Genomic DNA, 14,800 nt, shown 5'->3' with positions numbered 1-14,800 from the left:
CCCAGTGTTTACCCATGTTACTGTGCACAGCACATCTGTAAATATAGGTTGAAAAATAACACTAAAAGACAGATTTGAACTAAAAATATGCTAATTAGCCATGTGCTCTTGTTCCTCATGATAATTATCCGTGTAGTGATGTGGTGATTAATGCATGCCAGTCAGGTATGCCGCTGAAAGACTGTCCAGATAAAGAATGAACTGAATAATCGAGTTTGTTTTTCTTTCAAAATCCAATCATGATTAAGTGATAATGCTTCTGATAAAAAATATTTTTCTTGTTTTTCCTTTTTTGTTTCATCCCATTCATCATATTCAATTCCCTGTCTAAAACAAGCAGATAAGATTCAAACCTTGGATTTGGAGACACTTTCCAACTAATACTTGTGGTCATATCTGTAAATGTAAGTAAAAGACAGACTTCGCATATCCCGTGTAAATGTGGTGCACAAAACACAGACCTGTGGGCTAATTTTTAAATCACGTCCACTGCTAATACTAATCCTATGAGAGTAAGGCTTCAGGCTTAAGGTTTTCATTGGACTTGTCTGCAACCATGAACTATGGCGTTGGTCTAAAGGCATCTTGGCACTACCCAGTGGTCTTTTGTGAACTCAATAGATTATGGTTGAATAGGTCGGATGGAGCATACATTACATTGTATGCTTTAAAGAAAATGCATCACGAAAAACAACCATCATAAGTGGGAATAACCAATAAAGATATCTTACAAGATAATGGTGGGTTCCTGCGCAGCTAGATTTCTATAGACGGTGGGTGATAATGACCAGAGAGATGCTCACACCAGAGACAAAAAGACCTGGCTTAACTGAAGCTGACCTGTAATGGCCCCAAACATTATCTGACATTACTGCTAGCAAAGAAGATGCAACCAATTATTAAATCCAAGGATTCACTTATTCTTCCACCAGCCCAGGGATTGTTTAATAAGCGTGCTAATGAATGTGTTACCACTACACAGCTTTAATATTTGAGATTAGACAATTTTGTGGCCATAAGGTTTAATGTTTACTTTGCCACAAAAAATGATTAAAGAACTCAATTCTTTAATCTTAGCATAATACATTAAATTCCTGTCTGTCTGTGTGTTTGTTTGGTGCTTTGTCCTCAAACCCTGAGCTGTGTTCCCCTGGAGGTTCTTAATTATATGGGATATCACTGCTTTTATCATAGATGGGACAAAAGGATTTGTGCCTTTTTGACATTCCAGATGGATCCATTGGAAAACCCAATGTCCACTCCCTTGCTAATAGCTTTGCTAGCATCACCCAAATGTGATTACATCACTAGCACAGAAATGGAAATGGATTTTAAGGAAGACTGCACATTGCCTCCAGCTGATAGTTTGCTTTTTGTCAACAATTGCCTTTCTTTCTCTGATGAGGTCACGAGTCACTGATCCCTTCTTCCTTTAGGAGGGAACACTAACGACTTTCCTGTTCCTCTAAATTGGCAGCCTTTGACCCAGTGAACAGCCAGCCGGAACGCCATGTTATTTGTGTTTCAGGGTTTCCAGTGGCTTCATTTAATAAGATAATTTCATAGCAATTAGAAGCTTTCAGAACTGAAATGTAATGTCATTATATGCTGATGTTGGCAAAGCGCAACACGCTCTGAGCTGATTTTAGGGCTGCGTACAGTGGAAATCACAACTTTATGTGGTGCGAGACAATGAATTCTCTTGCTCTCTTTTCTCTTTAAACTGCTCGTTGTTATGAGCATGAAATTACAGTTAAGTGGTGATGCTGCAAACACTGCGATTCAATCTTCCACGTGAACTGACCGCAGCAATCCTATCTGCTGTTTCTTCTCTTGACATCCAAAACACAAAGCAATTACAGACACAGTCACGTACTGCGCGCCCTGTAAACACAAGACCGGCACTGCTGCAGAGTTATTTGACATTGAAGCCAGTGGCTGCTCTCAATTGCATCAGGACACAGATTGCATCAACAAAGTTCAGTAATTGAAACTTTCAATCACATTCCTTCATTTGAGTTAGAATATTTCACGGTCAGACAGCAATTCTCAGCTTTTAAGTCTGTCACACTTCAAAGCTTCTGTGTGCTGGAAGTATTTTGTCAAAGCCACAATGCATTGAGGCAGCAACAAAGAGGAGAACCACATCTGTAAGGTGAAATTCTAGTTACTTATTTATCACAGATCTTCTATGTAATAATCTGACTGACAAGAACAGGTTACACAATACTGTCTGCAAATTAAGCTTTTGTTGTTGTCAAGACACCAAAATAAATATGTGGTAGCTTTAAGACATTAACAAGATGAAAGAGCGCATTTGAAGTCAATACAATTAGTTTATCATCAGGAATACCCTAAAAACAGTCAGAAAATGTGTTTTGAGTCATTAATATTTACATGAAGAAATGTGCACAATGGTTGATTAAATCCATTCTTGAGATTAAAAAAAAAGAAAAAAAAGATGCAGACGATGAACAGAAAGGTGCTGAATATACATGTTTACTCCCATAGATATTATAATATAGCCTATTATTATGTCAAGCCCCGGTTTCGAGTGTGCCGATCTGTCTCAAAAAAACCTCCCATCCAAATGTTTTTGGATGACATGGAGTGAAAATCTGTTAGCTAACACTAGCAAGCTTGGTTAGTGAGCTGCAAGGATAAACTGTCTCAGTGTATCAGACAGGGAACAACTAGAACTATCAATGACAAAAACAAAAAACCCAACTCTTCCTAAATGCAAAATGTTATGTTCATAATAAAATAAGTTACCGAACTTGTAACTTTTTTTGTCCATTCCTCATACCAAGGCTGCTAGCTTGTGGTTGGCTCTGAGCACAGGATAGCTTTAGCTACTTTTTCCTTTGTTAGCTTTTTAAAAATATCTATGTCCAGCTCAGTGGGGCCGATTTCTATCCTATTTGGTCTGTAGTTAAAAGCATTTTCGTAGAAGGTTCCTCTTTGATCATATTGAGGAACCTTCTACGCTAGCAATGTTTTAGCATGTGGCTCTGAGTGGAAGCAACTATTTACCTGCACCACTGTGTGCATGCTGCCCATTTGCAAAATGCAATTTGCAAAATGGACCAGCTGTCAGTCTGACATGACACTGACAGCTGGTCATACTGCAGAGCAGAAACACTGGAGAACAACTTGTTCCAATTCATGGCAGGTCTATTTAAAAGGATGAGTTATTTAAAAAGGCTTTATTCAATCATAATCAACTTTTTGGTGATTATTATTATTATTATTATTATTATTATTAGACTTTCATTCTATAAAATTGTTTTCAATTATGTTTTCTAGAAGACTAACTGGTTAAAATCATTTGTGTCTTTGTAAACTGTACTAACTTTGACTCTATTGACTGTATTGAGTTTGAACCATCTTAGTGCACACATTTTATGACGCTGCTCTTTAATAATTAGAATAATAGCAATTACATTGATTAAGCCACACCAGGTTCTAGGATGTTTTCTATCGGGTTAACCAATGAAATGAAATGAAAGCAGCTACAGCCAACAGCAGACACAGAATGGCACTTTGTCGCAAAGTTTTCAGGACGATCGGCTGTATTAATCAAGAATGTAAAATGAGATTTTTGCAGTTGCAGTCCAACCACAGGTTTGGGGATTGATAAAGTTGAGACTAGAGCCAAAACTCAGATCAACTGTGCCAAAGATATCCTCCCAAAAAATCTAGCTCTCTCACAGACAAATGGAAGACTAAATTCCAGTTTTATTTGAGTGTTTACATACATGAGAGCTGGAGAGGTTTTTCTATTTTTATTAAACAAAAATCTTCCTTAAAGCCCAGAAAATCCCCATGAATGTCTTACCAGTTTTTTCTCTATTGAAAAAAGTCAGGTGTTTCTAACTGACAAAACGGCTTGTCGGTAAAGAGCTGTTCGCATTGAGAATCTCGTAGACTGTGATTATAACACAGAAGAGAAGCTGTTGAACTTAATGGTGTTTCATTTGAAACTATTTTGGGATGAGTAAGTGCAGACTGCCAGGGGCACTCACACCAATGTGAAGTGGACGGCTGGAGATTTTGAAGCATGGCTGCACAGCTATGACATTCACACTAATAAAAACAGATTAAAATATAATTCTCAACATATATTTGGAGGCACACGAGAGTGGAGCATCTGCTATTAAGTTCATCTGTGACCAGAGTGACTCATTCCTGAAGATGAACTGCAGATGAATCATCCATTTTTGATTCTTGTGCCTGAGGCATTAACAACATCTTCTTGTCAGCTTTGTGTCAAACTTCTGACTTCATGTTTGTTGAAATCAATTCTGACAAATGTTACAGCTGAACTTATACGATCCCCATTTGACCAGTTTGAATCGTTGGTATTGATTGACCACCCTGAGCATTGCTTGTGTTCATCTGAAGCCCAAAGTAAGAAACCGAAGTCCCGTGATTGGAGATTTTACCATTAGTGTCCTTCCTTTTCTTATAGTAGCAGGAGCTGGAGCCAGATCGGACTCTCAAAGACTCTAATTTCATGATTGGGGATTACTTTAACATTTTAACTGGAGTACACAAAAATAAATGAGCTATAACTAAATGACACCTGTGTTCTCTTGAAATTAATGGTCACCTTTGGAGTTTTTGACCATGGGCCATGCTAGACTAATGTTTTGATTAGAAGGTACCTAAACAGTTTCTATCCCCTGCACTAATATGCGGACTAATGACCAGCACAAGCTGAGACAAACATTTCTGCCAAGTGCACCTGCAAATACAAATGAATACCAGCCCCTTACTTCTAGAGTAAAGCCTGCACAGAGATAACAGGTAATTTTTAATCTTTTACCTTGCATGATTTATTGCAAGAGGAGAGAAATAAGAACTGCATTAAAGTAATCAGTGAAATTATAATTAAAGCTTATTTATGAAGTTTTTTTTTAACCTCTGGTAATGTTTAATAAGCAGATCCATGTAATGAATATTGCGCTCTGATTGTTTGCCCGATGAAGACCCAGCAGAGTCAAAATGTTGCTTCTTGTCAGTCAGATGAAATTTATAAGAAACCTGTAATTTTCTACTTTTTATTGAGTTCATTGCACCCTAGCTGGCCTTAATATGTATACGCCATCTCGTTTTGCTGATTTTAATCTTGTGTTCCTCCGTGAACAAAAACACAATTCCATTTTTCTTACAAAGAAAATCAAATCAGGTCAGTTTGGAAGTGGTTTATGAAAGGATATGGATCTCCAGGCATCGGCAGGGGTTTGTCAGTCGTCACATGCAGCCTCTTCAAATCTTCATGACAGAAAGCTCAGGAAGGAACAGATCTCAAATGTTGCCTTTTCTCTAAGGCTACGTTCACACTGCAGGTCTTAATGCTCAATTCCGATTTTTTGATCAAATCCGATTTTTTTGTCTCCTCGTTCACACTACAAATAAAATGCGACAGCAAACGCGCTCTAGTGTGAACGCTCAAAGCGGCCCGCATGCGCAAAAGAAGACGTCACACACAACGCGCTCTGTTTAGACCAAGAACAAACAGTATTGTTTGACTGATGGCCGTTAATATAAAGACTTCGGACTTTACGTTTCCCAATTTTTGCTTTAAGTTATTTTGTTATTTACATAATAATGTAAATAACCTAATAATGATCCTTATTGCTGTTTTAGAGGAGCGGTGCTTCAAAGGATAGTTACAGATTTCTGTCAGAATCTGCAGATTATACAGTACAAAGAAAATGTTTACGTTGTCTTCCCAACAGTTTCACTGACATCTACACTGGATGGCTAGGAAGCGTTCGCGATGTCTTCTCGGGCGCTGATAATTGGTTTCAGTCTTGTGTCGGTGACGTAAAAGGCGGATTTAATGCGACTTGACCGTTCAAACAGCAGTGGCTTTCTAAAACATCGGATATGTATCGGATTCAGTACCACATACGAAAGTGACCCAGATCGGATTTGAAAATATCGGATTTGCGCCGTTCACACTGTCATACCATGATCGGATATGGGTCGCATAGGGTCAAAAAAATCGGATTTGATGCGCTTTCGCCTGCAGTGTGAACGTAGCCTAAGGCTACGTTCACACTGCAGGCGAAAGCGCAGACGAAAGCGCATCAAATCCGATTTTTTTTTACCCTATGCGACCCATATCCGATCAGTGTGAACGGCACAAATCCGATATTTTCAAATCCGATCTGGGTCACTTTCGTATGTGGTACTGAATCCGATACATATCCGATGTTTCAGAAAGCGACTGCTGTGTGAATGGTCAAGTCGCATTAAATCCGTCTTTTACGTCACTGACACAACAGACGCCAATTATCAGCGCCCGAGAAGACATCGCGAACGCTTCCTGGCCATCCGGTGAAACTGCTGGGAAGACAACGTTGGAGAAACGTTAACATTTTATTTGTACTGCATAACCTGCAGATTCTGACAGAAATCTGCAACTATCCTTTGAAGCACCGCTCCTCTAAGACAGCAATAAGGATAATTATTAGGTTATCTACATTATTATGTAAATAACTAAATAACTTAAAGCAAAAATTGGGAAACATGAAGTCCGAAGTCTTTATATTAACGGCCATCAGTCAAACAATATTGTTTGCTCTGGGTCTAAACCGAGCGCGCTGTGTGTGACGTCTTCTTTTGCGCATGCGGGCCGCTTTGAGCGTTCACACTAGAGCGCGTTTGCTGTCGCATTTTATTTGTAGTGTGAACAAGCAGACAAAAAAATCGGATTTGATCAAAAAATCGGAATTGAGCATTAAGACCTGCAGTGTGAATGTAGCCTAAGTCCCAAATAGTACTTATTTGCAAGATCTTGCATGAACACAGCCTGTCTATTAAGATTTTCTTCCCTGGAGCCACCTTTTCTGGATAGCATTCCTAAGTTGCTGTAAAAACTATCTGAATATCGATTTTCTGAAAGTTACCGAGGCACGGCTCATCTACTATGACAACAAAAGGATGTAGAATTTGTTATGCTATAATCCTGCTGCATCAAAACTTAGCTGCAACTCTATCGACTATCAACTCTATGCAACTCTGAGATTCAGTAACATCAGCATCACTGACTCACTGCAGTATGACCGTTATTTCTTATTTTCAAATCTTATTAAGACGGAAATAAAATTGCCTGTATTCACTTGCCTTTTTTTTTTTAAATCCCACTCTGGACTGATGATAAGTAGATGACCTACTGTGCTTCAAAATTTTAAAACCGTCTTTCTTCTATAGAGTGGGATGAAAGACTTTTTGTGGGGAAGACTGAACAACAAAAAAATTACAGCAGAGCACACGAACAAAGAGAAGCAGTGAAGTGTACATGCGGGGGTCCCTGATTGGCAGATTAGGAACAGGTGTGGAAGAAACCTCAGGCGAGCCTGATGAGGGAGGGCCAGAAAATTATAAAGGAGAGGAAAACCATCAAAGTAAGAAAGTAAAACTGACAGAAGCACAAGAATCAATCATCACAGAGAAGCTTTATTCAGCTGCTCCCTCACTCAGAAGGGGTCGTCACAGTGGATGGCCCCACATGTTTTATTTAGACGGTTTTTAAGCCCTTCCTGATGCACCCTTCAAGGGATTTGTATTTCGACCCGGTCTCGAGCCAGGGATCTTTTGTTAGTTAGATAAATGTATAACTTGAACGTAAACTCAATAAAACTTCCAAACCATGATTTCCTCTTGTGCTCGTCTGATTGTAAGAGTTGTGGTTTAAGGTTTAGGAGTGTCACAGAAGATTTTCTGATTTCAAAATGTGCTGTGGCAGTCTAAAGTTTGAGAATGGCTGTTTCTACTCTATTCAAAAGCATCTTAACAAGTGTCCTGTGGGTGGTTAACAAGTTTTAAGTCAGCCAACACTGCAGTATTTTTCAAACAGAAAGAACACATATGTGTATTGCAAATTGCTTTAATTATAGTTTGACTGAAAAACAATAAAAAACTGTATCTGTAGTCTGTCTCTGAGTAACCTCAAAGTTTTCTTGTACTTTACAAAAAAAACAGTTACAGGTGTGAAAAACGTGCAAATTGCATCAACTGAACTAATCAAATGAAAGCAATTGTTTTGTTTTTTAAAGTAAGTAAAATTATCAAAAGTCAAGTTGTAATGTTGTAGGAAGATTGTAACCAAGGTTTTATATCTATTTCATAGGTTACCGTGGAAAACCTTTCACTGTACGACTTTCCATCACATCTAGTTTGATTTCGTGTGTGTGTGTCAACAACTTGGAAAAGACTGACAGTTTAAAACAGCACTGCAATGAATTTCTAATTCAAGGAGTTTACATTCTGAATTCTACTTCAAAGAAATTAGGAGTCACATATAGTTCTTACACACACACTGGACATTCTGGACATTGTTTTCACTTCATCACTTAAATCACTTTAAGCATATTTGCACTGCACAAGACATAATGTGGATTGCACAACACTGGTCACTATATTCTTCATTTCCAGTTAATACTTGTACAGCTGCTGTTATTGTGTGTGTGTGTGTGTGTGTATATATATATATATATATATATATATATATATATATATATATATATATATATATATATATATATATATATATATATTTCTTCATACATTCTTATATAGTTCTATACTGTGTATTGTGTATTTTGTTGTACAGTTATTTTATTTTCAACTTTAATTTATATATTTTATCTTATTCTTTCCCAGTTAAATTTACCCTTCATTCTAATTTGTGTTGTACAGTTATTTCATTTTTAACCTTAACTTTTTATATTTTATTCCTTCCTAGTTAAATTTACACTTAATTTTTCGTATTTATTTCCTATCTTATTCATAGCCTTTTCCTCTTTTTTTTTTCTTTAGGTCACGAGCAGTTGTCTAAGCATTTCACTGCATATCGTACTGTGTATGACTGTGTACGTGACAAATAAAATAAAATAAAAAATTTGAATTTGAATTAAAAAAGGTCAACAAAACATCCAATGCAGTTCTGAAAAATGTAACAATTACTGGATTATTGATTGTTATTATTTAAGAAAGTTGTTGGTTGCATTTCTGTTGTCACACAAGATCCCCGGTTCGATCTGGGGGTAAAACACAAATTTCCTTTGGGTATGATTCAGGAAGGGCATCGGGGTAAAAACCACCAAATTAAACATGCAGAGCTACCTGCTGTGGGGACTTCTTCTGAATGAAGGAGCAGTCAACAGTAGCTGTTGTCTTCATACAGACAGCTCAACCTTCTGACACCTAAGGTCGAGTTCCTGCACACTCACCAGATGCTGGTTTGACAAGCTCGAGCACAACAATTCAGAAAGACATCTTGGGATTTCACTATGTCAAGGCTGATGAGCATTAACTATAATTTTTATAGTGACTTTAAATTGTACTGGCAGCCAACACAGGCCAACACTGCTGTAATGTGCTCCATTATCTTTCTACTTGTTAGAAAAAAATAGCTGCAGCATTTTTAACCATTGAAGACATTATATAAAACTGATAATGTGTTACTTTTTTTTTTTTTTTAAGTCAGATTAGCATTTTAAAAAGCTGAAATGTGTCTGATCTTTAAGATGTTTCACAGCTAAAACAAATACAGTTGTGACTGTACATATTTAAATCAGGTCTATAAAGCAGTCACTCACAAATGGCAGTAGAGCTGCCAAGTAAGACGTCTTCTTGCCATCAGGAGGAGCTTGGCCTTCAAAGATGGCTGTGGCCCATGCTGCTCCCAGCGATCAAACCACCAAGCCACCTGGGTGCAGTGCACCACCCACTCTGCCACCTGAGCCAAGTCTGCAGCATTAGGCAATAAAGACTCACAGGAAGAAAGAACATTGCTCACACTATCATAAACAGAAGGGTGGTGACACACTTGTGAAAACTCACACATTCGTTTCACAATCTACTTCCGCACACATTTGAACAGAAACACACGGTGGTGCCATGAAGGAGCAGCTGGCCGGGAAGTAGAGACCCAGGTCACGCAGGCCTAGGTGGCAGTGCTATAAAGTGACAGTGTGATTAAAGTCCTGTGTCGTCGTCAGGCCCGTTATCTACTGCCGCTAACAGGCCAGTGCCGATACGCTCCGACAGCCGGCGACTGCAGCTCAGGAGGTGTTGCTGATAACACCCAGCCTCAGCTCGTGCAACTTCCAGCCGCAGTGCGCAATTATGAATCATATGTTTAAGTGGCTGTCAAATACATTCACGTGCAGGACTGTTCATTATCATGGCTCCAGATAGAAGCTGGATTGGCCATTTCCTGTTTATCGCTTTTAGATTATCATCATTACCTCTTAGTTCTCAGAAGAGGATGGATGAGGAGAGAGACACGGAGGACACTAATGGTCTTGACTTGATTTGAACCCAAGACGTCATCATGCCATTAGACTTGAGACAAACAGATACTTTTCTGTGAGAAGATTTTTAAATGTATTAATATGTACTCACTTGTCTTTTGTGTCAATAATTGGATTAAAATGAAGCTCTCTCAGAATGTTCCACATCTCAGCACATCCTAAAAGAACAAATTTGTTTATTTTTTTCCCCCAAACATTTATATTTGTTCGCTCTCTGATGCATTGCTGCTTCACCACAATCCATTTGTACTCTCTTTCAAGCTGTGAGCAGATCTTTGAATTTTCTTTGAGGAACACGTTCTGCGACAATAGACAATCGACTCTATCCTCAATCCAGTCCACATGTCAACGTGTACGGCATGGATACTAGAAAAGCTGAATCTTCCAGTGTGACACCTCACTACAGAAAAATTCATTTTTATTTTTCTTTCTAAAGTTTAACTGAATATTTACTCAGTAACATAAGGGGTTGATAATGATTTGCCACCTGGTGAGTTATTGTTAGACTGACAACTGATTTTGACTTCTGCAGTGAATCTTGGCCACCGTGAGTGGTCGCCATCATTACCATCATTAATGCTTCTGCATGGTTTTTTTATGTGTTAATTACCTTGTGCTCATGTCACAGTGTTTTATACCAGCCACTATGTCTTTGTACTTTCCATCACAATCATTCTAATAGTTTCAGCAATCTCCCCCTTAGGACTTTGCTGACATCTGTGAGTCCTTATGTTGAGGCTATGGCTTTTATATCGAGGCAATCCTCTGACTGATGCATTCAAAAACTGTGGCAAAAAATAACACTAAATTCATAGGAGGAATCCACAGTACACAATCTCAATCACAATAGGTGTGGGCTGCATTGAGAAAATGTGTCACATTTCCATGGATGTGCTAGTCAGGCCCAAAAATGCAGCCAACAGAGTGCCTGCAGTCACCTGATCCACAACAATGCATCCAGGTTGCTGCTGTCTGAGGGCTGAATTATTTTGCTGAAAAAATAGCCCTAATCTAGGAGTGATTCGTCTTTTCTGAAGCGTAAAACATTTGGTGTCCTTGACGTTGTGAGCCCGGAGGCTGTAGTGTATACCATGAGATTTTAAAAGCTTAGCTTAAAGGTGTGCTACACATGAATAGTGCTAATAAAAGCTTTACTGTTGTAGAATGACAAGTAGATGGTTTAAGGACTTGAGTCTGTTTAACAAACAAGGGAAACGACTTTGCAGCATGCTGAAGAAGAAGAGGAGCCTCAGTTAGCATATATCTGCGAGGCTCAGATACAGAAACAACATTAAAGAGGGTCTATACGTCCTAACTTAACTATAACAGAGAAACAGTATACACTTAGTAAATAAGGGGGCCCAACAACTTTAGAAGATTTTGAATTTCTCATCTACACTTCGCATATAAACAGAGTCTGCTCAGCTTTAGCACATCGTTGGTTTCCTAATATCTTCTTATGTTTATCAAAAGAAAGACCTAAACAAAGACAAAAGCAGGAGCACAACCAGCAAAAAGTGAGTGTTAATAAAGCCAATAAGGAAAGACTACAGTCTGACTGCAGTCCAGATAAATACAAACACATCAGAAAATGCATGGAACAACAAACAGACAAACTGATAGAGGGAGAGACAGGATTAGGAAGGCAGAGAGATGATGGATGAAACTAATGAGGGCGGGGCACAAAAGACAAACAGGGAAGATAAGCATCAAAGAAGCGGGAAAAAACTAAACTAAAGAACGTGGCGCATTATGCCAGGCGCTGTCTCACACTGTGATCCTGGTCGTGACGTAGTCTGCACCTCCTTTTGACCTGCTCCTGACTTAAATCAGCTTAATTGAGGTGGTCTTCACTGTAGCTCCATTTAGATTATCATAACCGCTTTTCTAATTACCCCACAGTTTAATTTCCTCTGTCCAGAGATGACTGAGCTTCCTGACAGGCTGAGAGACAGTTACACGGTTGGCTGGCTAATCAGTCAGCGCTGACGCCTCTCTCCCCTTGATCAAGTAAGCAAGTCGAAGCTGGGACGGCACGTCTCCTAGGCTGCTTGCGGCAATCTGGATAATTAGAGTTGTGTTCGATCAGTGTTCCATCTTTGCCAAGCTGATGATTATCCCCGCATGCAGAAAGCAGTGACAGTAAACCAGCAAACACAGACACGCACAAATTACAAGGTAACGGCAGACAAGCTGCTGTGGTATTTTAAGAGTTATAATATTGCTGTAGACATTAATAAATGTAGTTTGCATGGATAAGGGAAGGAAAGGACCATGTTTTTTAATAGATATTTCATGTCTGAGTGAAATAAAGAATTTCAGAGCAGTGCCTTAGTGTATTATTTCAACATAACGGCAATTATCCCCTTCGCTACCTGTGATTACATTAAAATACTGAAATAAGTGCAGCAAAGTTTGAGGCAAGCACAAAAAAAATGATCGAAAAACATACAGACGAACCTCTCAGTGCTCATCACGTTTTCATTTGACGGGGTTCTTGTTACACATTGAGTTTGGTCTGTGATACCAATCAGCAACGACTGAAGTGCTGCATCTCACCCAGGAGCATTATGTTGCGTAATGAGATTCTTCTCCCCGAACATCCCTCCCTAATCCCACGCTTCTATCTGTGCTTTGTGGGCCTTCGCAACAGCTGAGCCAAGATGAACATGGATGCTCTACATGAAATTCAGTGTTAACCCTGCCATCATGAATAACGGCGAGACAATGGAGCCGAAATGGAATGGATGCTACGCCCATTACCAAACACGTTAATCCTCTTAAGAAGTTAAGGCAGGTCTTGATGACATGTGGGCAAGGCAGAGGTATAAAGCGCTGCAGAAATGAGCAGAGACTAATCTGAGAAATTAGGTTCATCCTAAACAAAAGCAGGCCTCGAGCTTTGATCCCATTTTCATTAACCTGCAATTCTCTCTGGGGAATTGACAGGGAAAAAAAATAACCAGGTGAGCCTCTCTTTAAGTTGCGGTTTGCAGTTTTAACACAGGTTGTAGTAAAATATCCCTAAAAACTTTAACTGATCTGCAACTTAAATCAATTCACTGCTTTTCAGAATGTGCCAAGACGCTGTCGGAGAAGTTGTGAGACCAGCTGTGTCTGGGGGTGCTTAGAAAGACTGCCAGAATCATGCTACCTCATTAACCAGATTTCTCCCAGACCAGCATTTGGCTGATGCCTATAACCCAGGCACAGCACACTTCTAAGGCGCTGTGTAAGAGCTCATTTTTCAAAAAATGGCCCCCAGTGCCATGCAGAGCCTCTTTAGAGGCAAAGTTAAGTAACTCACTTTGATGAAGCCTCGTGAGAGGGAAGATTTGAGACGAGAAAAGCACAGAGCAATGAACAGACCATCAGTACTGATAAGATCAATATTATAGCAACAAACAGAGGGGTAGATGTCAAAGTGCTGAGCAGCAAATCTGTCAGAGTGAAAAAGTGGAGGTCTGCTGTGGAATTCAGTGATGCTGTGCCAAAAACAAAAACAGGGCAACTGCAGTTTGACTCACCTGTCTCTTCCAGTCTCCTTCTTAAAGACCATGTCGCAGTGGTTCATCCTGTCCTCTGTGGTGACAAAGATGCGGGCATGAGGGTAGTTTTCCGACGCCTGCCGCAGCATGTTGTACACAATGCCTTTCCCGTCTTTCCTCATGTTCCGGAGCGGCCCCCACACAACGTAGACCGTGTCGTTGGCCTGGCCGAAGAAGTACTGGGGCTTCTGCAGCAGCAGGGGAACGCTGGTATGAGAGACGACCCTCAGAGTCGTGCGTTGGCCCACATCGTTCTCAAACCCCCGTGTGGGTGCGTTGTTCATCCGCCAGATGCAGGGAGACCGATCTATCTGCGGGCCGGCACCCTGGCCCAACATCTGACCAGAGCTGGACACGATGCTGCACAGTTCGCAGTTCAGCTTCAAGGGCTGGAGGAGAGGAAGCAAGTCCATTAGAACTTTAAGGGCACTTGCAGAGCACCTGTCAAGGCTACTTAGTTTTTGCTTCCAAATTTAGACTTCCAGCCTCTCCTATCACACATTTTCATAGCAAGGACCAAAGACCAAAATGAATCAACAATGATTATGGCTAATGAAGGTAACAGACAAATAAGAAGCACCTGTGATCTATATCTTACGTATTTTCAAAGGGCATGCAGCTGAATTAGTGCATTTCAACTACTAAAAACAGCACAGTCCATAAGATCATTGTGAAACAACACATACGCTGTCCATGGTCCTGAAATGAATCCAGTTCAGTTTATCTAATATTTCACTGTTTATTAGAGTGTAATAAAACTTTATTGAGGAAAAATGTGTTTTTAAAATGTATTAACATAAATAATTTGATCAGAACAAAAACAAACAGCACCATAAAACTACCAAACCAATTCAAAACATCAAAATAAAATATGGGCTGCTACTAAGACTTTGTATTCCTGACATCCATCCAAGGCCTGAT

General features: G+C 39.5%; 1 protein-coding gene across 1 annotated transcript in view; it reads right to left on the bottom strand.

Moving 5' to 3' along the window:
* The window catches only part of st6galnac3 (ST6 (alpha-N-acetyl-neuraminyl-2,3-beta-galactosyl-1,3)-N-acetylgalactosaminide alpha-2,6-sialyltransferase 3), a 106,521-nt gene that overhangs the window by 50,884 nt on the left and 40,837 nt on the right, over positions 1 to 14,800 (bottom strand). The window contains exon 3 of the mRNA XM_004555222.6: positions 13,859 to 14,268. Within this exon, the coding sequence (XP_004555279.1) occupies positions 13,859 to 14,268 (410 nt within the window). The remainder of the gene's footprint in view (positions 1 to 13,858; positions 14,269 to 14,800) is intronic.

Source organism: Maylandia zebra, linkage group LG18 (genome assembly GCF_041146795.1).
Source record: "Maylandia zebra isolate NMK-2024a linkage group LG18, Mzebra_GT3a, whole genome shotgun sequence".
Lineage (NCBI taxonomy): Eukaryota > Metazoa > Chordata > Actinopteri > Cichliformes > Cichlidae > Maylandia > Maylandia zebra.
The sequence above is the reverse complement of the archived record's forward strand: the minus strand, read 5'-3'. Positions and strand labels throughout refer to the sequence as shown.